This window comes from Lissotriton vulgaris, chromosome 12 (assembly GCF_964263255.1).
Source record: "Lissotriton vulgaris chromosome 12, aLisVul1.2, whole genome shotgun sequence".
Taxonomy (NCBI): Eukaryota; Metazoa; Chordata; class Amphibia; order Caudata; family Salamandridae; genus Lissotriton; species Lissotriton vulgaris.
The window spans coordinates 350033784-350056744 of NC_141700.1; the positions used below are offsets into that span (position 1 = coordinate 350033784).

Here is a 22961-nt window from a genome sequence, read left to right on the forward strand (position 1 = left end):
ACAGAAAAAATGAAAGACTAAACTAGGTAGCCCTACACAACACCAAGTGCATGAGCCAAAGCAAGCCGAGGATCACAAGAAGCCCCAAAAGCCAAAGACATAACCAGTGCACACAGAGGAGGAAACCCTCAGTCAAGTGGATGCATCCAAGAGCTAACCCCTATGAGACAACAGGAGAGTAAAGAAGTTTACACTAGCTATTGGCCCAGGAACCCTTCCCACAACTACAACAAACACCAGAATAGAGAGTGCAGCAAAACTCCCCACAAGAAAAGGTGTACTATTGGTGGAAACACATCTAGACTCCATGGCCCAATGCATAGGATTATAAATAAAAATGCTCTCACAGCATTTAAAAACAAGCATTTACAATGCAATGGTTTCGCCTTTGGAAAAGTTAGAGCTATTGGCATTGTAAATGACAAATTTTGTATTTATGTGTTGGTTTTGAAAACAGATAAATAAATGGCATTGTCATTTACATTGCCATTAGCTTAATCTCTCGCAAATGTGAGACCTGTTGTACCCTACGGACGAGCTCAGCAGACAGCAATTACTACCACACACACACCCCCAGAGCCACACACACACCCACCCAGAGCCAGCCACACACACCCAGAGCCACACACACACCCACCCAGAGCCACACACACACACACCCAGAGCCACACACACACACACACACACACCCAGAGCCACACACACACACACACACAGAGCCACACACACACCCAGAGCCACACACACACACACACACCCAGAGCCACACACACACACACACACACAGAGCCACACACACACACACACACACCCAGAGCCACACACACACACACACCCAGAGCCACACACACACACACACACCCAGAGCCACACACACACACACCCACCCAGAGCCACACACACACACCCACCCAGAGCCACACACACACACCCAGAGCCACACACACCCACCCAGAGCCACACACACCCACCCTGAGCCACACACACACCCAGACAGCACCATACATACATCTTAAAAGTACACAATCCGTTGTGTGTCGGGCCGATGCCCCGCACACCGCCCTACTCTACACACGCTAACATGTGCTGCATCAATGCCCACAGAAGAGTGCCACAGCCCAGCCACCGCCCTGCATCTCTGGCGCTGCACAGATAAACAACTGTTGATATATGTGATACCAATGCAGCAAACCCGGCTGCCGTATCATTAGAGACAGGCATGCATCCTTTTATCGTCGTCCTGCTACTATAATGCTTCCTATAAATGACTTTGATGTGCCAATGCCGTTCCCACGTTTCACGTCTCTACCAGGACAGGTCCCACCAACAGGGTCTATACCCCAAAAGCTTTACTGTCATCTTTATGATATTGACAAAATGGGTGCCAAACAGAAGGTGGGTGGCATTAATCTATGTAAGCATTTGGAGACAAGTCAGCCTGCACTATGAGTCATTGTGATGCAGAAAGAAGCAGGCAAACTCTTCCTGATGTTCATGTTATAACCATCCAGTGCTTAATTTGAATAATAACAATTACTCGAATGTACATTTTTGTGGGGTGGGTGGGACGGAGCGGCTTTAATCCGCAAAAGCACACAGCTCAACCCCCGCTGTCAGACGGGAAAGACAAAATACATGTGCCAGAAATCGGATCCCGGGTCACTAACTATGTAGCTCATTTGTTCAACAAATAGACATGTTTTCTCTTTTAAAAGCGTGGGGCGCACTAGACTCCTGTCACAACTGGGGGTTGTGAAGTGTCAGACAATGCGCTGAAATGTGAACTTTTCCTGTTCTGGTGCTTTACTTCTGTCACGTGAAACACACGAACCACTGATAATGGACCTCGATGCTGTAGGCGTAGGGTGTTGGGCTGGAGTACCGCTAAAACCCTACACCACAGATTCCCAAACTCCTCCTATAATAGTCTGAATTAAGATAAAGTATGTGTCCAGGCCTCCAGCTCGCACTGTGATGCACGATCAAATCCTTAAGTATAGTTTGCAACCATAGCTGCACGTGCTCCTGGGCAGAGTGCATGAAGCCCCTCCCTGTTTAGGAGGGAGACTTGAGACTTTGGACTTTGTAAGCATGTTTTCATGACAGGGCTCTCCAAAACGTACTACTATAGCTCTTGCCTGGTCTCTCCGAGACCCATTTGTCTTCTCTGTAATCAATCCTACATTCAGGGCAAAAAGAGAAGCCCATATCTCACCTATTCTGGTCACTGTTCGCTGCATGCCCATTGAAACCAGGCCCATATACAAGGCGGCCCTACACACATTCACACCTCACTACCAAGTGGAGAAACCTAAGCTGTCTGGAGGCCCCAGGCCATCGCGATATACAGAAGTCCTGGTGCTCCACCCTCCAACCCTTAGCAGGCTCACGGTCCAATCCTTCCCAGGAAATGGGACAAAAATATGACACCCCTCACCTACATACCACCGCCCCACCGGCGATCTTCAAAACGGAGTTTAAAACCCTAGACATTTCCCCTAAATGTCCCCTTAGTTAGCCTTTCCAATTGAAATGTGCTCTCACATCTAATATCCTCTTAGCGAACCTCTCCTATGTCCATTTTATTTGAACCAGTTGATCACCTGCTCGCTGCTCCTACCTACGTCCTCGAACTGTAATTTTATGGCTTATTAACGATCTGCTATTTTTAATCTTATGTAACGATTTACTGTAAAGCGCCCCAGTACCTGATGAATGCCCGCGCTATTTAAAAATGTGAGAATACATAAATAAATAAATAAAACTCCGTCCCTCTTGTGAACACACTTTACTAGAATGGATTGCCTGTGGTAAATGTACTCCACCGCCTCTCTTTAAACACCTCCCCTTTCAGGGGCGCCCAAAGTTTGCGTGTGTGCATTTATCGGATGAGGGGGTCTGCACAAAAAAAATCTGCAAAGACGCCCAGCCAGGCATGGCTCATTAGGGCTTCCGAGAAAGACGCCGCTTCGTTTTTTTGCTGCTACTGATTGCGAGAGTCCGTAGTCCGGCCTCCTCCGTCCCCTGGCGCTATCGAACCCGTGCCAGGAAACGGCTTACTGGGGCAGAACAAAAGCTCTCCTATTTGACTCAGCAAGAATCAGAGGGTCAACGAGGGGGCGGGGTAGTGAATACCTTACTTAAGACGTCTGGATCTCAAGCTCTAGCGCCCCCGCATTACAGTACACATGCCACGTGTGATCGTTGACGAACCTGTTTCTCGGCCTGCATCATTAAGTCAAATGCAAATTGCAAGCGTGTGGCTTAGTCAGGCTGAATAATGCATTAAGCAGGTTAACAGAAAACAACACAGTACTGAACACACACATCAGACAGCTGCATGTCTGTCAACAGTTAGCTAAGTGTACGCTTAGATTGGCACGTCATATAGGGTACAAAGATATGCGCACTGGAAGAATGAGCCGAAACTTTAGAACTTCGTGCACAAGATATTCGGTGTTTTAACTCGGAGCAAACATTTATCCATCTCTGTTCCCACTCAATTAGGAGCCAGCAAACTGGCCGATTGGATTACCCTGGGCGATTCATCAATTGCCCCCTCCACCTTTCAGCGGGCACTCGCCAGTTTTGCTTCAAAAACTAACGAGAGAAGCTAACATGTCACTGCATCCTCGGCGCAAGCTGACTGAAGCACGTCGGGACACAGAGAGGATAAAAAAAAAATAAGCACATGGCCTGCATATCCTGTGGGCGGTTAAAGAGAAGAAATACGATGGACTGCTCTGAGTGTCCACCCAGCCTCGACTCAGCACCCAGCAGACAGGGCAGGGGATCACATTTCAGTGACATGTGGTGGAAACAAAAGGACGGTGCACTGCACGATTCTTGTGCAATGTTTTGGCGCAGGCTAGTTCCAAACAGCTGTGACTCACTGAAAGCATGCCCGGCACGGCGACTGAAAGAATATTACAATCTGCTGTCCCTGTTATGCTTTGCCACTGATGTTTACTCCTAAGCAGGCAGTGCGCACTTCTACAAAAAAGTGCAATCATGCAAGGGTTACAAACTATGGGGCACAAAGCAAACAGCTGAAATATGTCGGCAAACCCCACCTGGGGCAATAAAGGTTACCAATAACTGAGGTGCAACTGCCCCTTAGACACTTGGGTTCCGGCGCTAGTGCAGTTGCTGCACTAAATTAAAATGCATATGGAGTGTGCCACTTCGTGATCAGCAAGGATATAACACCCAAGGGAAAAAGACTGAAAAAAGAAATAAATGAGGGTGATAAATGATATTAAATTGAAACGGAGTGCAAGAAGAAGAATGGGAAATTACACCGGGTGCCATAGGGATACGAGGCAAAATGAAAACAAAGGAAATCGTAAGTTACCGAAATAGTAAATGCGCGTGATTTGTCGATTTGTATAAACCTCAGCCCTGAACGTGTGGAAAGCAGGCACAATTTGGACAAGTAACAAAGCCACTTACCAGCCATGGAGGGAATCAAACGCGTGAGAATGGTTAGCCCCGGTCCGAGTAAACAGGGACCCGGAAGACACCGACCATGCGTGCATGTTTCTTAAGTGAAAGTAATATGCGTGAGCAAAGAAAGCGGACTGTGCAGTGCAGTCAGACTAGGAGAAAACGTAAAGGTGTTTAGAACCAAAGAGTGCTAAATATTAACCAAGTGAGTGAGTCTGGATAAATCAGGGTGGACTTGGTGGCTAAAGGAGAATGTATGGAATGTTAAAAAATAAATTGGGAAGTAAATTAAAAGGAACGCACCTGGGAGAAAAAACTGAAAATATGGCGAGATGAGAAATTAAAACAAGTCAGGTCCCGGGCCGGCAGCCAATCACAGCGCGGCCCGGGGAATTACGTCACTGGGGTGTCCCGGGCCGGCAGCCAATCGCAGCGCGGCCCGGGAAAAAGGGGCGGGGCTTAAAAAAAGCACCAGAAACGCCCCCGAATCGCGTTTTCGTGAGAAAGCGCGATTGACAGCCTCTGCCTCCCAATGGCTAGCCTCCATTTATGGAGCTAGCCAATTGGAAACAGAGGCTGTCCTAACCTCACTACTAAAAACAAAAGATTTCGACTGGGAGGGGCTTCGCCCCTCGCCAAAAGTCGAAACCTAAAAATGTATTTAGACTATTTTTTTTTAATTGTGTGTTGATTGTACCATTGATTTGAGGCAGGTTCTCGTTGTCCCCATTTTCAGTTTGTTGATAGTATATGGATTCAATAACGCTGTAAGAAATTGGATTATTAATTGGGGTGAGGAACGCCCCACCCCAAGGAATAATTGCAGCGTTTATCAGGGTGAACTGTCAAATTCACTAACTTTACCTGAGCTCAAACCACTGGTAGCTGTGACACATAGCAGACAGGCTTTACTTCGGTCAATGTGTAAAGTATTTATGTAGTAGTAATAAAGTGAGACTTGACTTAGTAATAAAGTCAAAATGCAAAAATCAAAAATTGAATTACAATAACAGAGTAAAATATACTAAACAAAATTACACCCAAATTACAAAAATCCAACAGGGGAAATCAGAGGTATGATTTTTAAAGTTTTAAGTAGGAATGATGCCAAGGAGAAGAAAGTGCCAATGATCGAAATTTGCCGCAGTAGAACGAGACGGTTGCTGCAGAAAAGGCCTCTTATGGCTTGATGTATCCAAGTAGCTTAAACAGGAGGGCAGCCTTCTGAACCTCGGAGTACACTTCTTTGTCCTGGGTACAAAAGAGAGCCGGTCCAGTCCTTCAGGGCTCTCCGTCATATAACAGACAGCAAGTTTTATCCTCCTCTGTGTTCTGAAGTTGGAGCCTGGAGATGGCATATTTACACCTAGCATTAGATGATGGGTGAGAAAAGACTCCTGGTCATGTCATAATCAACGGGGTAAACGTTTCCGGGGCCAACCCTACCCGCATTGGGAATTTTCAAGACAGCAAAAGTCTTCCGACACCCACAATTTTGGCATAAAATACGTGTGTGTGTGGTGATTACCAGACAGTGGCTATGCAAGAACTGTTTTGGCATCCTGATTTCTTGCCCCAAATATTTTATGTAAAACCCAAAGACAGAAGGTCCTAGGTAAAAAGGAGGGTTAAACAGCAACTAGAGAGTGGCTACACAAGAAATGTCATGACATCCCATCCTCTACCTTTCAACTGTGCTTTAAGTATTATATGTAAACCCAGCAGACCTGTCAAGCAGGATCTGACATTGTAGTGTCAAAAAGGATACCCACATCCCCCAACCTGCATTTTCTGTGAGGTTCGGAGGAGGCATCTCTGCCCATTCAGGTCAGCCTTTTATTTTCTACGGAGCGGCATTTCACACTTTTTACACACTTATTCAAATGCTAATTACTGGCTGGGAGAATTTGGAGAGCAAATGCAAATTTGTCTCAAAGAACTTCAGGCAGTGAAAAGGTAACTTCGTAAAGGTTACTTTTATTTAATATTCATTCAAAATCAGACCACCATTAAATTGTATTTTTAATAACTATTAAAAATAGTGGTTTAATTATTTTTCTAGTTAGTCCCATTCCAGCATACAATATAAGGATTTTATTCTGTACTCTGGCTTCCTACATAGGACAGCTAGGTCTGCTACAGTGAAAAAATAGCTTTTGGGTGCTAGTCACTGTAAGGACATGTTAACATCACATTTCTACATGACCTACTTTTTATATACTACACACACTGCCTTGTAGGCTACATAACAGTGATTTACGTATATTTAAATGGGAAGTTTTTTCCTGTCAAAAGGGTTTGTTTTGACAGGTGGAATTGCAGTTTCTACACTCCTACATTCAGGCCGCACTGGTAGGTCTGAAGCCATGTTTGCACTGTAACTGTAGTTAATGGCACAATAGACCCTGCAGTTTACCAGTGGCATTTAACTTCTAGGCACTATGTACGTTTTGTGCCATACACTAGGCAAGTTAAAATATACCCATTAGGAGTATGCCAATTTGACTATGTTAAAAGGTGGACCACAGGAACGCATTGACAGTCGACCCCAGGCAGGGGCCCAGAAAGGCAGCCAAAAAGCAAAAACACAATGTAAATAGAAATAAACAGATGGTAAAAAGGAGAAGAGGTCCACGCAGCGTCTAAAAGGAAAGGCAGCAACTCTCCTTCCAGGAACAGGATTCATGGGGTGACTGTTGATAGAGGAGATGGGCAAAATAGGCGGACATTGAGGTAGCTCTTTTAAGGTACACTTGGAGAGAGACACCTTTTTTTCTTTTAAGTAGTTGGGTGCATGTCTCCAAGATTTAGGGATACTTCATGATGAGGACTGGAGCAAGAAAATGATACAAATAAAATGCAGGAGGGAGCGAATTGGAGCACTCAGAGTAGCAGCACAAAGTTAACCATTTCGAATGGAGGAGTAGGCAAAAAAGCTACTACGGGCAAGAGATGTAGAGGAGGCAACATTTCAAAGGAGAGTTCGGGGGCTCCTAGAGGTATGTTGTGCAGTGGATAGACACAATATCGATGCAGGGGGACCAGGTTCATGGCTGATAGCCAATGACATGCTTAATAGTTTGTGACAAAGCATCACATGCCGGACCACACAACCCTGCATGCAGCCATGCTGTGAAACAAAGAACAATGAGGGCAAATGTAAAGCAAACGTGGTCACTTCCATCAGGCAGAAAAGGAACAGGTGCACCATCTTCATCTCTTGTTGCAATGATCCATTGCTTCTGTTCAAGCGAGGCTACTTATTGCTTTGAATAAAATAGGGTTTTTTGTGCCATGCGTACATCAATGCACTTAATTTGGTGATCCACAGCAAGGGAAATCTTGATTATATGGAGGACAAGATGCACAGCTTTCTGTACCTTTATGCAACACATCCTTTCTTGTAATGTTAGGTCAATTGCCCCCCAACACCCCCCCCCCCCCCTCCCTCAGAGGTGCAGTACCAATAGACCGAAACTTAAAAATAATGAAATAGAATGCCATTTGGGTAAAATAAAGCATTTCCACCCCTCACATTTCACTTGTACCTTATGAAAACGCATGCTATGACGCAGCTAGTTATAGGTCAACCTGCTGCTGCCATTTTATTGAAAATGCCATTTCAGCTCAATCATTCAATGGCAGTCTTTGGAAGAGTGTTTTTTTATGTTACCCTAATTTATGAAGCAATTTGATTATTTACTCGGCTCAAACTATTGCGGGTTGCAGTTGACATTCCTTTATGTTGCTGTTGATCAACAAAGGCTCCTCCAGCCAGTGTTACCCAAACAGCAGAGCTGAAACAATAGAAAATAACTGGCAGAGAGAGCAACAAGCAATGCCCTGCACGCATCCATCAATTTGGGTTTCTAAAAACAGGCCCACTTTGTAAAGTAACACCTCGCTAATGTGGAACTGTCAGCGATATCAGTGTTGCTATTAACACAGGCCATTTATAACACACATTGGCTTGCCTTTCAGAATTTATTATATGCAAGATTGGTTTCAAGTCCCTTAATATGAACTTCACTGTAGTCTAAACAGTAGAAGACTCATATGTGTATAATGTAACAAAGTTTTGATTGAGGCAACAAGTCGTACCCGCCTACAGGACATATACACGAACAATAAAGGCAGGCTTGTGTATTCAGGCAGTGCTTCCTTCGGGAATTAATCTGAACACGGATGCCACAGTGCTTGGTGATGTGGCCGAGTTGTTTGCTTCTTTCCATGAAGATTAGAAGAACAGAGGGGCAAGGAATGGGACAAGCATTAGGCATCTGCACTGTTCTGTTATGTTCCTTCTCTAAGCATCCTCTTCCACCTTCCTCTCCTGCACCTTACCTCGCCAGGGGCATACAAACTAAAGATAGGCCTTCTGGCCCCAAAACAACCTCCAGTTTCAAGCCCTTCTCTTGATGTCTTAATTCTCAGCTCCAACATTTGTACTCCTCCAGCTTTCTCACGCCTCAACCTCCACATGACTGAGCTACCTCCTTTTAAACACAATCAATTAACAAAAACACAAACATCTAGAGCCAGATCTCCGATTCAACCTTGACCCATTCATCATCAAAACCTGGTTAGGACACTACACCCATCTCAGGTCCTCCATAAGGCACTTTGTGCACCCTATATGGATCTCTTTGCCCTCAGACAGGAAGCCTTGTCAGTGACTGCTTCTACTTTGGAAAGTTGGAGTAGGGCTAGAAGTCATTTAAAATGGCACTTTATATACATACCACACGCTTTCAATAGTTTTACATGACTGACTGTGAATCAGTCCTTCTCTCTTTTGGTCACTTCTCACCTAAATTCCCAGGCACGTTTCTGCTAATATACAGACCATGGCCAAAGCAACCAGCATTCATGATGCCTTTCTAGATGTGATCTCCGACATCACAGTAAATTAAAACAATCTCTGCATCCTAGCAGACATGAACATCTGGGCCTGTATTACGTAATGTTCCCTAAGGGTGCAACAGGCATGTGCATCCCCTTGGGGTATTCCCAAGTCACTTTGGTACTACAGAAGAGAATGTATACGTTTGTGCAGTCCCTTCTGTAATACCAACAGCACTGGAGCACATATAGTGTCAGTGCTATTATGAAAACGCGTTCTCATTTCAAGGGGACATAGACCCATGCAAATGAAGGAATTACTTTGCCTCTGTGCTCATGGCCTATTACAAATGCAGACAAAGAGGCAAGCATGCCCTTAGGAGGTGCAGTGCCAATTACAAACAATTCTAACATGACTTATTCTTAGGAAAGTGGACTAAAAGAGCTACCTACACTTAGATCTCTATTTTCACTGAAAAAAATCTACTTTCCGATCAGTTGGGTTTCCAGCCTGACAGTGGTTCTGAATCCACCCTGATTTCCACCAGGGATAGCTATGATAACTGTGACAAGAAATTGATTTGCTACCGCTGCTAGGCTTGTCCTCCATCTGCGACACTGTTGGCCACCACTCCCTCCAAATGAATTTAGAAGATCTTGGCCTCTAGGAACCAAGCTGAATCTCTTCCTACCTCTCATATCAAGCACGGTCTTGCTTTTGCCTTACAAATGAGATCCTATCTACACTGTCTGATATACGTAAAGACTCGAACATCTATCCACTCATCAATTGTTGCACACCTGAGCTCACTACTGGATTGCATAACCTTTCTCAACCTAAACAGCTACAGCAATGCCTGTGCACACAGATATCCTGATACAGAAAATCCCTACTGGCCTAGACGCTGGAGGACTTGAACACTGTCTCTGAGTTGTAAACAAACAGGTGTATAAAACGAAACTCTTGCAAATCCAAGGTCCTTCCTTCGAGAGTGGAAAAGCTACCAGCACACAGCCACTGAGCTCCAGCCTGTCACACTTTCCCAAAGTGAACCAAGTCAAAGGAAGCGCTTTCCACACCTTGCAAACCTTTTGTCCTATCTTCTCACACCTAGGCTTCCCACAGAAAGTGCAGGCCCCATTGCCATGGTCATATCCCACCCAGACTGCACAAATAGTCAAAGGTGGAAAGGCACTTCTTCAACTCACGCTGAATTGTCCTAAAGGCAGTGAAGATGACATGTCTCCCTCTGTTAATCAATCAAAACTTCAAACATACCTTCAAAATAGAAACCTTCACTCTAACCAGACACCCCTTAGACAACCCCTCGATACATGAAAGCAACCATAAGTGGGACCTCCTTTTACAGGTAGCCAAACTATGGAACTCCCCCTGGCAAAGACAAGCAACATCCAAGGCCACCTGAAATTCAGAAAGGTGTTAAAAGTCATGCCTCAAACTTTGACTTTGCCCCAGTCCAGCGCAACCTAATGTAAAAATGTTAGCAATGCTTTACTTATATTCACTTTACTACATTTATTCCTTTAAAAATCAATATCTAAACTTCTATACTTTGGTTTTTTGCCCTTGTTTTTTTGTAATATAGTAATAATCTATTTTCTAAGCCTGTGTGGACTCTTTTTGTGGTGTATTAATTGTTAGTGTGTGTGTGTGTGTGTTGCACAAATACTTTACACATTGCCTCTTTAGATACGCCTACTCTGTGCCAAGCTACCACAGGGTGAGCACAGGATATGTTTTAGTGTGTATATAGCATACCCTGACTAGAAGGTTGGTTCCTGCCTACCACGACCCACCCATGTGCTGTCTGTGTAATTAGCCTAGCATGCAGGGCTCATGCCACGTTATCCCTGTGGCGCATTTTTTCGCACTATAATTAGCTGAGTTGCCAGCCACTGATTCCACTAACCTCGATTCAGCTTAGTGTTAATCACCAAACCACAAGTATCCTTAATATTTGACCCTGTGTAGTATTACCCCTGTGGCACCTAATAGTGCACTATAATACCATACCTATAATACCATGCCTGAGCTGCCCCTCTCCTCCTGATTCTATTGTGCCTGAGCTTGCAAGCATTCCCTGAACACATGAATCAATGGCTTGCCTTGCTCCCACTGTTGCGGGTCTCCTGGAGTATTTTTCCTTGTGCACATTTAGACAAAACAAAACATTTGTTCCCCGTTAAGTGATTCCATCCATTAGTTTACACCTCCTCGTCACATCCCTCATTTCCTCTTCCTTCTCACATACTCCAGCTCCTCTGAGATTTCCTGAGTCAAGACCTTCTTCAAACTTAGGACAAGTTGAAGTACTGAGCTAAGTAATTGAAATCAGGTTAGTGCACACTATCCTTTTATAGTAGTAACAAGGCCAGAGTATCGAGGTCCTCAGACGATAGACTTGTCTTCAAGTTTCCTCTCAGTGACTTGCCTCCAGTTCACCTTGATTGTTCTTGCAACCTTGGCCTTTGAACTATGTTTTCTACAAGGACTAGAGACTTCGCTCTGTGTTTCTCCGAAAAATAGTAGTACCTAGAGAATTCTCCTTTGAGTGTTTGAATCATGTGCGACCTTGTACCAAAATGAATGTTCATAGTGTATCTTGGGAGAGTCATACTCCAATCCACGTTCCTAGTATACCTTGGGCGTGTCATGCTCAAACCTGTGTTCCTAGTTGTACCTTGGGAATGCAATACTTCAATCTATGTTCCTAGTACACCTCTGGAGTGTCACAAACTTCAACCCATGTTTCGAGTGTAGCCTTGGGAGTGCCAGAAACTCCAATCCATGCTTCATGATTTACTTTGGGAGTGTCGGAGACTGGGCCCAGTATTTGGAGATCTTCCTCGATGGCCCCGTGTTTTCTACCTGCAAACCGGATATCCTACTTTTATTCCATGTTAAAGAAGAAGCATGTAAGAGATTGTTACTAAAGTTAATGCAATACCAATGTAGAAGGCCTGCTAGTGTACTGAAGGTAATGGATTTTTCTTATTGTTTTCAGTGTATTGAGTCCTCACAAAAACGTACATTCCCACTTTCACAGACGTCTCTGGAGCGACACATCCTGCTGAGCAGTGCGCTTCACCACAGAGCAGATCTAGTATCACAAGTCTTGGTTTTCTTATTGTGTCCCTTTCCCCGTGGACCCCTTGCCCCCTCCTCCTGGGAACAGTATGTGATTTATGACTCCCAATCCTGGATCTCACACGTATCTGAGAAGGATAGGAGGATGAGCGTCATCTCTCCTGTTGAGACCAGGTGAGTGCATGACATTGCCTGGCCTGGGTGCATACTTCAGCCATTCAGGAATCCCATTTCGAACAAGCCCTCACTGCAGGGCCACCCCCAAACTTTTTGATTTCCTCTTCCTACATTTTGCTGGATTCCTTTTTGTTGGCCTTAGGGCTCTGCACATTTTACCACTGCTAAAGTGTGTGTGTGCCCTCTTCCTAAAACAGTTTAATTGGCATATTTCTTTTTGGCATATTTAATTCACCTGTAAGTCCCTTGTAGAGTGGCATATCATACACCCAGGAGTTGTAAATTAAATGCTCCCAGTGGGCCTGCATCACTTATTATGCCACCCACTTAAGTAGCACCTTAAAACGTGCCCCAGGCTTGCCACTGTCATGTAGACTTGGCATTTAAAACCACTTGCCAAAGTCTTAAACTCCTCTTTTATTACATAAAAGGGAACCCTTAAGGTAGGCCCTAGGTAGCCAATAGGGCAGGCTACTATGTAATTGAAAGGTTGTACATGTGCTATTAAGTTTTACATGTCTTTGTAGTGAAAAAAAAAATCCCAAATTTGTTTCTCACTACTGTGAGATCTACCCCTCTTATAGGATAATATTTGAGATTCCTTATTACATTTAATGAGCTGTAATTACCAACTGAGAGGAGGTGGGTCTATCATATTTGGTACCTATGAAAATGTAATGCAAAGCCCTCTTTAATGGTAAAGGCAAATTTAACATTACAGTTTTGCTTATAGCCTGCCTTGGGACACGCGACTGGGTGTAGCTGACAAACTTTGTAAATTCCCCCCATAAAGTAACACAATAATGGGCTTAGCACAGCCTTATTGCGCACTCAACTGCCAGGGGGCAACCAGATATTTATTGTTCAGCTATTTGATGTTATCTGCAGTTTGCGGTGTGACCACAGGAAACGTTACAAAGTCCTGTGAATTTGAGGTCATATCGACTCACTCCACGTCGCTTCCTCGATCTTGTAAGCTTTCCTCCGACAACAAGTCACTAGGTGACTTCGGATTTCAGCTGCTGCTTGCAGTGCTCTGTGCTGGTCCTGTATCATTTGTTCTAGGTTGGGTCCATGGCACAGCAGTGGTGATTGCTGCTTGTGTCCTTTTCCCTTGCGCGGCCCAGATTCAGTACTTAGATGTGATCTCCCAGATTTAACGCTGTCTCGGTTGGCGTCCCTAGGGTTCATAGAGTCTAGCCAGTCCCATGCAGCGATAGGAGTGTCAAAGAAGTGTGTCTTGCTTTCGCCACTACCTGCAGGTGCGCCGGGAATAATAGGGAATATTTATTTTCCAGCTTACGGAGTCGCCGTTTCACTTCCAGAAAAGAACGTTGCTGTTTATGCCCTGTTACTCAGTAGTCTAGAAATAGCATTACAAGACTGTTTTCTACCTTTAGTTCACAAAACAGCAGTAGTCTGGGGCCAGTTTCTGGAGGGGGGGGGGTTACGCCGGCACCCTGTGTGCTCCTTCTAAGGCGAAGTGTTGTGTTGGTACACCATCTGGCAGCAATCCCTGTATCCGGTTTTCGAAGTAGGTGGTAGCGTCTCTGCCTTCTTCGCCTTCTGGAAGATTATGATGCGCACATTAATTCCCCTGGAACGGCCTTCGGAATCTTCTGCTCTATGCTCAAGTACTTTAACCTAGGCAGAAAGCTCCTTTAGGTGTTTTTCAGATTCTTGAGCCTTGGGGGATAGCTCGGCTATGGTCCAGTCTGCTAGCTTCTGGTGATCTGCATGCAGGAGGTTTAGGTCAAGGGCCACTTTATCAATCTTATTTTCTAGTGAGGTGCATGTTTCTTCCGCAGTGTTCCCCAACTTTTCTACTGGGGCCAAAACTGCGTCCAGTTTACTCAACATGGTGTCTGTGGATGGCTCCCCAGCTGATTTGTCTGGTTGGGATCAAGGCAAAGCGGTTGGCCAGCAGGCCCTCCAGCACCGGAACCAAGTCAACCCATGTCCGACATGTGACACCAGGGAGTGAAGTGGCGAGTTTGTACGTGTCACCTTCGCAAGTGTTACTGCAGCTTTGTGCTATGTGATGTTATGTTACAGGTCCAGTTGCTGCGTGAGATTTGATCCATTGTGGATCACAATGACCGGATCAGCATGTTAAAGAGTCAGGGCCTGCACTATTCTCAATTTTCTGTCCTCTGGTCATTCTCGGTGTGTGTCTATAATTTGAGCATATATGAATGCTTTAAGTGGTTCTTGGTTTCTTGGTACCTTTTATGTTGTCACCCTTCTATGCAGCTGTGACCAAGGGTGTAAGTTATGTTGACCACTATGGTTCCCGAGTGAGAGTGATACGTTGCTGCGACATGACCTCCCTCGATAGTTCGCTGTGGATCAGGCACGGTTCCAGCATGTGCCCTTCCAGCAAGTCTCACCTGCTGTTACCGCCGGTGTTCCATGGTTCATCTGCCTCTGTCCTTTTTTTACGATGTATGCTGTTCAGGGTGATTCCAATCCTGAGCGGCCAGCAAAGCCCTCGCCTGTTGTGTTCAAAGGCTGCCCCCCGCTGCGCTGGTGCTGGGCGGTCCTCGCCTGTCCAGGTGCGCTCATTGCACCTTCTGTTTTTAGGTGAGGGCTTCCTGGATGCATACTGGTTCAGGTATGTACTCGTCCCACAAGTCGGCCTGCTATGTTTCGAGTGGGGCCTCGGATCAGCTTGGCCCACCCAGGCCTCATTCCCCTGTTTCGATGAGCTCAGTGCTGTGTCTGGGTCTCCGCACCTAGTGAGGCGACGTTATTTTACTCGCAATGATATCCCTCCGCCACCCCTGCTTGATCGCTTTTGGCCTCCGCGATCAAGATTTTCAGCTATCAAGCATTGCGGGAGCGTCTGCAGGGATGCTGATGCTCCTTCTGCTCTGTGGCTCCTCTGGGCTCGCCGAGTTTCATGCAATCTTTGGGCTCACGTGACCTGTCCCGGCTTTGCTGGTGCTGGGTGGTCTTCAACTATCTGGGCACACTTGTTGCGCCTTCTCTTTTAAATGAGGGGGCATCTCTGCATGAGCACTCCGTCAGTTTCTGGCTTCCTGTGCAGTGCTGCCTTTCATGCCCCGAGTGGAGTCCCAGATCTGCCTGATCCACCTAGACCTCATCTCCTCGCCCCAGTAAACCACACCGCCCAGGGGTGTATCCTGAAGTTCCTCACTAAGCAGGAAATGCAGTTTTGTGGCCAGCTGCTCACCTCCTCTACCCCACTTTGATCGCTTCTCACCTCTGAGATCGTGTTCGTCCCTCATCGGGTGCTGTGGGGGTGTTTGGGGGCTGGCTGAAGTGCCCACTGCGCAGTTGCTGCTCTGGGCCTGCCGGGCCTAGTGTGTGTCCTCAACGACCAGATATCCCTTATTGTCACTTTGCGCTTTTTTGGCACTATTTTCACTTTAAAACTTTAAACATCAATATCTCCAGTTGAACTAAATGGATTTTTGTTGTTTTTTGGTTCAAATAGTGTATTAAATTGAATCTATTTTTCTCAATTGGTTTGGGATTTGTCTTGAGTTCTGTTTTCACTCTATTAATGTTTGTGTGCTGCATAAATACTTTACAAATTGCCTCCAATTTAAGCCTGACTGCTTCTTGTGCCAAACTAACCATGGTTAATTAAGCACATGATAATTTAGTGACTTATTGTGGTTCACCCTGCAAGTGAACTGTGCCTGTTGCTTGACCTGGGCTCACACCCCAGTCAACCAACAACTCAATTTCTCAAAATGCCAGTGGGAGATTGCTACTAAAGTGGTTATTTATGAACTTCTGTGGAGGCAATTAATCATCAATATTGATAACATTTCTTAAAACATTATAATCATTGTGGCAATGAGGGTGCATGAAATAGATATTTTAAAAGTAGCCTGCTTAAGAAACTCTAGACATTTCAGTTCTATTCAACCCTTATGTAATCTCATTTTCCAAACCGCATCGATGTCTGTATTTCTATGTAGTTTTTCCAAAAGTGTTTTGTAGGTTTTTTATAATGTTAGTTCAGTATTTTATTTCCATAATCCTGATAGACCCACACCAAACCATGTGTCATTTATCTGCTAGTTTCAAAATACATTTGGCATTAGATTGCCATTTTGATACACCCCGTCATCCAGTAAAAACCTGTAACATGGTGGATACTGTACACCCTCAAGCCTGTGCCTGGAGGATCAGGGGGTAGGAGCACTTGCAGCAGTAAAAAGACACTTTGCCAATAAACAGTTGTGTGATGTGGCATTCAATGTTCTGTATAATAAATTTGACATTTATTTAAAAATTGCTCCAAAGATAAATATTGCTGCTGGGTACTGTAGGATTACAGAACAAGGGGGTCACAGTAGATGAACCATCAAAACAATCACATCAACCATAAAGAACTATGTAGACAATGTTTTGCGAATTCAAGTATATTTATATCAGTGTTTAAGTCATTTTAATGAATTATACATTTGTAAATAAGTGCTCCAAGAGGGGGAATCGTGCTCAAGGAAGTGCTCTTGTGAGGATTTGAAGGTGTGAAACAGGGATGTTTATACAATATTAACAATGTGCTATAAAAAATAGTTCTCCAGTTGCCTAATTGGCTCAGTAATTTTGAATATACAGTTACAAAATAGACACAGTAAAACAATTGCTATTACCTATGCTGCAAATCAAAAACCAGTACAGGTACAAAGTCAAGGTCGATGTTGCGACCCCATAGACAAACAAAGGTACATTGAGTGAAAGGCAGCACTGCACAGGATTCCATAATTTATAGTGTTCATGTCTAGTAAGATGCTCAAAAGCAAGTGAAAGAAAACAAGAATTTCATGCCAAATACGAACAATGTCCCTTATGGTCTTGAATCAGACTCTTTTGTAATGGTTGGGATCATTAACCCTGTATAAAAACATGTTCTGATCTGCACCTAAAGCCAGAATAAGCCCAAAGTATGGAGTCGAGTCAGTTAATAAACTTTGTATACGCCCTGTAAAGGCTGCCCAATAGTACAACTTAAAATCAGGAAGTTGCAAACCACCATATTTATAAGGAAACGTAAGAATTTTTACCGATCACCGAGCCCGTTTATATCCCCAAATAAAACTGCGAATTGAATCCTCTAATTTATTGATCGCCAAGCCTGTTTGTATCCCTGTATAAAACTGCTTATTGCACCCTTTAATCTACTATATCGAATTCATGAGCAGAACATTCTAGGGGTGGTGGATGGACCTGCTGGGTTAATCAGTATACAGGCACGAGGTAACCGGAAATCTAACAGACAAACCACAAAATATTTTAAGAAAGGTCTTATGCAGGCAGACCACATATAGGGGACCTAGCAGAGTGACTCCATGACCCTGTTCAGGTAACTGACCGACTAATGTAAAGTCAAACCACGATGGGTTTATCCAGATAAACATTGCATTGTTAGAGAACAACTCGAGGCCCCATACACTGATCCCACCAGGTTAACTGAAAACACGATTTACATTAAGACAAAATCAGGGTTAAACAAGGTGTGTTTCATATTTGCTGTGATAGATATGTACAGTGTGTGCTCGTGTCGTTTATTTCAGAGGGTTAGCTACAGTGTTTACTTTCGAATGTATGCAATGGAGGGTTGAATGCATGGACGGACTGGCCATACCGGGCATTGGACTTTTCCCGGGGAGGCTGGACGGGTGGGCCGGTTTTGGAGTGGTGGGGGCTGGTTTTGCAGTGCTGCTGCAATATCGGCCTGCAGTAACAAAAGCAGCATGTGTTTCCAGTCTCCAGGAGCCAGGCAGGGCTTCCCCAGGGGCTGGTCTGAGAAAATTGCCAGGACTGCTTTGAGTTCCCAGCCCGGCCCTGGTTGAATGTTGGACTGGCAGTGTGATGGATGTAAATACAGAGAATGGATGGCTAGGTGTACGATTGCACTGTCTGTAGGTATTGTATGCAGAGCTTACTGGGTGGTAGAACATAAATGTGCGGAGTTGGCTGGTTATTCACTGTGTGGCAAGGAGTACTTTTGGTGGAAATAGTTTGATGGAAGTGAAGGATTGTTAACGGGGACTGGTGACATTAAAATTGCCAAGGCGTGTAAGTTTATTTAGAATGTCATTGTGGTGAGACAAACACTTCTTTTTATTCACACCTGTGCGCATCTTATTTATACTCTGGGTCCCGTCCAGTATTAAAACATTGCATATCCATGCTGATGCTAACTATCTCTAACGACATAGGTTTATAAATAAAGATATGACCTTCGATTTCTTATTGACGTCAAGGTATATTATTCGGACTGCAGCTTTTGTTCATTAGCATCAGAATGTTTAACATGCATGAATATCGCGAATGTCCCATTCTTGCGAAAATGTAAAATCCTTCTATGAATTCAATATGATATTCATGCCTATTTTTCTGTATATTATGCATATGCAAAGTATTGACATATATCAACTGTATAACTGAATAATGATTCCTCTCTTGCACAGCCTTTCTCTCTTCCCATCAATGTAACCCTCCTTTCTCACTGTGCATGTACTTCTTTTTACCACTGTATATACCTGGTTGCAAAACTTAATAAAATGCTTTTAACTAAAAAAAAGGTGGTCATTGTGGTGGGTGCTGGTTGTGGAGGAATCTGTGAGGTTGTTGGGTTGCACACAGAAGTGTTGCACTTAGATTAGTTTATTTACTGACTAGGAGTGTGTGTGTGATATAATGACGTAGCAAGGACAATATAGGCCACAATACTCATTCATCAGCGATATGCAGAGGCCTCCCAACCCCCTGTGCTCCAGTGTCACTGTACTTACTGCCATAAGGACAGCTAATCTCTTTATGTAATATACAATGCATAATGAGGTGTGTGTGGAGGAGGGGCGTGGGTAGAAGCGTCTGCGCTAGGTTGAACTGCTTGTTGAAGTCTGTGGAGAGAGGTGTTAATATGTTAAAGTATCCTGTGGGGTGGCTGTGCCATTTGGGAGTGGCGACTGTGGGTTAGGAGGTATTTAAACATTTGTATGGCAAGTGTGGGTGGGTATAGAGTGTCCGATGTTGTGAATGCATACCCTGCGTTGTGGTGACAACTTTGATGGGAAAGTGCATTTAGAGTTGTGTGCTGGGAATGTGAAGTAGGATTTGTGCATGGATTGCGCTTGTGAAGTGCTGCTGCATAAATGTGTTCGTGCAGGAATGTGTGACTGCAAGTTGGGTGTGAAGTTCTGTGTGATGGAAGAGCTGCAATGTAAAATGATCTGTATATCATTGTCTGGCAGTAGGGACATGAACAAACTTTTGTGTATGATTGTGTAGCATTCTGTGTGTGGTATGTTCTGTGTGTGGTAAATATGCAGGGGCATTGTGGGCTGTAGTAGCTGCCTCTGCTGGTGTGAAGGTTTTACATGTAATTTTCGATCTAGTGATTTTAATCATGAGTATGGGTATCTTCAATTAATGTCACTGTATGTAGAGGGCTCTGTATACTGGGGAAGTCAGAAAGTATACCATTTTGTTTACTGGTTGTGACTGGATGTATGGGGCTGGGTAGTGAGTGGACATAGGCCTCGTGTAAGGATTGTGTGGTGCGGAAAGTGTATATAGTTGTCCCGTCCATGTCCTGAATTCAATTGCACATAGGATTGGCCGTGTGGTGGGGTCTTTTACTTGCGTAGAGGTGACAACTCAATACTGGGCTAGGGGTGTATTTAGAGTTATCCAAACGGTGGAGGTCTCTTGGTGTACAGAGTCTATGTGGCAACACAGCTATGTTAAAACGGGTGTGTGGAGTTGTAATTCTGCACATAGCCAGCGGCGTAACAAAGGCCCCCCGCAGTGCGGTGCCCCTGAGCTCTGGGGGGCACTCATCACAGTAACCTGGCCTGAGAGCTCCGGAGTGAGTCCGGGGGGGGGGGGGGAGGGGGGCTCCATGTACTTTGCAGTGGGGCCCCTCAAGTTTCGTTACGTCACTGTGCATGGCTGTGTGAAAGGCTTGATTTTGTGTTGTGGGCATTGCTGCGCGTGGTTACCATGTTGGTGTCAAAGAGGAGTGGAAGGAGGAGTCTGTTTGGCGGGGATGCTGAGTGTAGATTAGCCTATTTGCAAATGACTGCATACCACCACGTACCCACGAAAGGCCCATCTTGATATATACAGTTTAGTCGGGTGACCATCACTTCGATGTAAGCAGTGCCAGTAATTCTAATGCATAGGAAGCTGCCTGTGCTTCAGGTTTTGTCTATGCCAAAGGACGGGATGTGCCTTCTTTAAGTGGCCGTTATCTCAAGATGTGCCAGGGCTCAGAACATAAGCCAATATATAAAAGTTGTACGGTTAATTTGCTGGTATGATGTGCTCAGTTAAGCAACCACAGGCGAAGTTGAGCATGCTGAGGGAATTCATTAATACCCAGAATTCACAGACATCAATATAATTGCATACACTATTTTAGATATGCACCCGTATTTTTTGATGTCTCTTGCCAAAACAGGCAGTGCTTGAGGTCTGAACACTTCACCACCCCGCGAAAAACAGCCCACCCACCTTATAGCATCTATGCTTTGACAACAAGACTTTTGCAAAACTTTAAGTAATCCAGGTGTCACAGCACAATCATCTTCCTGCTTACAGTAAAGGTAAAAAACCATGCATGCTTAGTGTACAGTGGGACTTTTAGAATGGCACTCAGAGGGGCTTTCACTTACCCGATGCCACCGTCTACATCCTTGCAAGGTACTACTAGTATTATGAACCAGCATGTAGGGCCCGGGGTCGCAGTTTCAGAGGCAACAGTCTCCGTACCAAGCTGCAGCAGGTGGAATCTTCGCCCGCGTCGACGTCTGCGCCACAGGGTGTGCGGCTTAACGCAGCCCCATCAGCAAGGCTCAGGGGACCTTCTCCCAGGCCAGGCGCAGGTGTGGACGGCGCGGGAGGCTCGCGGCCAGTGGTTCACGCTGCTGACGGCGGCACGCTCGTCACGGCGCCTCCTGCCTGGCGGATTACTGCGAAAGGTCAGGCCCGGAAACCCCTCGCGGGGATAGGGACGCGAGCCATGTTTGCTTCTCTTTCGGTGGGTAAACTTTCCATGAGGTAGAAACGATTCCATGCATGGCCGTGCGGCTGACACCCCTTTCCAAATTTATTTCATTGGAAACAAAGCACTCGGATGACGAGACGAGCCGGGGCCGTTTTTAAATAAAACAATGGCCCGCCCGGGTGCCCTGATATCAGAGACGTGCTCCCAGATGAACCTGCTGCAGCTGTAGAGGCGTTCTATTCAGCCTTTCTCGCATGTCATGTGCGGGCATGTGTGTGGTATAATGGAGCCCTGGTTTAAAAAAAAAAAAAGACAAAAACTAAAGTTAGTGCGAATTCTTCTCAAATGTATTGTATTGTAATTACATTTATGTACTGTTTACTACCGCCCGACAAGGCGTCAAAGTGCTTTTTCGGCGAGTAGCACGCTACTCCAGAACCATAAAGGATTAGCGGTGAATTAATAGAGTGAAACATGAAAGTAATTTAAGTGACGGATATGTTAGTCAGTTATTTGGATTGAGAAGTAGAGTGGAGGGATAGAAGAGGAAAAAGGTTTCCATTTATATAATGCTTGCTACCCCTGAAGTGTTGAAGTGCTTTTTCGGAGAGTAGTACGCTACTCCGGAAGCCATAAAGGATTAGTGGTGAATTAGTACATGTGCTGCACGTGTGACACCAGTGGCATAGCAAACGTGCCATGAACCATGGAAAACGGATCCACTGTCCCTTCGCTGGTAGTAAAAAAAAATAAAGCAGTAATCAGCCTGGTGCCACTGCACCATTGATAGCTACGCCCCTGAATGTCACAAGGTGCCTATGTTAGCCATGTTAATTCATGTCACCAATGAAAATAACTGCTGAGAAGTGATAACTCTGTGCACCAGTAACAGATTTGCCTTGTTAATCAGTACAGATCGAGATTTCTGAATTTAGGTTGTAATCTCACCAATATTTATTTTACACTTACCCACATTCCAGGTATAAGAGACTATACAGCATGTTTGACCCATGCCAGTACATAACACATGAAGGATAGTGGTGGTCTCAAATTGCCTGCGCCTCAGTCCGGGCTTCATCGAGACGCATCTCACACCAAAAATAAGCTACCCCCAAACAATATAGCCAGTATCAAGTAAACAGTATCAAGTACACATACATTGTGCTTCAGTCTTAACTATGAGAAACAAAACATCTCATAATAATTGTAATACGTATTTTTTTTTCTTTCAGACTGTTATGAAACAAATATTTGTACAAGTGAGACCACCACTAGCAATCACGTGTTCTGTACAGTCATGGATCTAACACACTATTCATAATAGTGACTGACTGAACTTTTTTTTCTTATTGCCACAGCATTACTCGTTATAAGAGTAGAAAAATCCGG

The 22961-nt window shown here is 44.7% G+C and overlaps 1 protein-coding gene across 1 annotated transcript in view; it reads right to left on the reverse strand.

The window, feature by feature from the left end:
* Positions 1–21475, reverse strand: part of MYLK3 (myosin light chain kinase 3) — a 709471-nt gene extending 687996 nt beyond the window's left edge. Inside the window, exon 1 of the mRNA XM_086945117.1 lies at positions 21241–21475. Coding sequence (XP_086801243.1) covers positions 21241–21294 — 54 coding nt within the window. The 5' untranslated portion in view covers positions 21295–21475. The remainder of the gene's footprint in view (positions 1–21240) is intronic.
* Positions 21476–22961: the final 1486 nt, after the last annotated feature.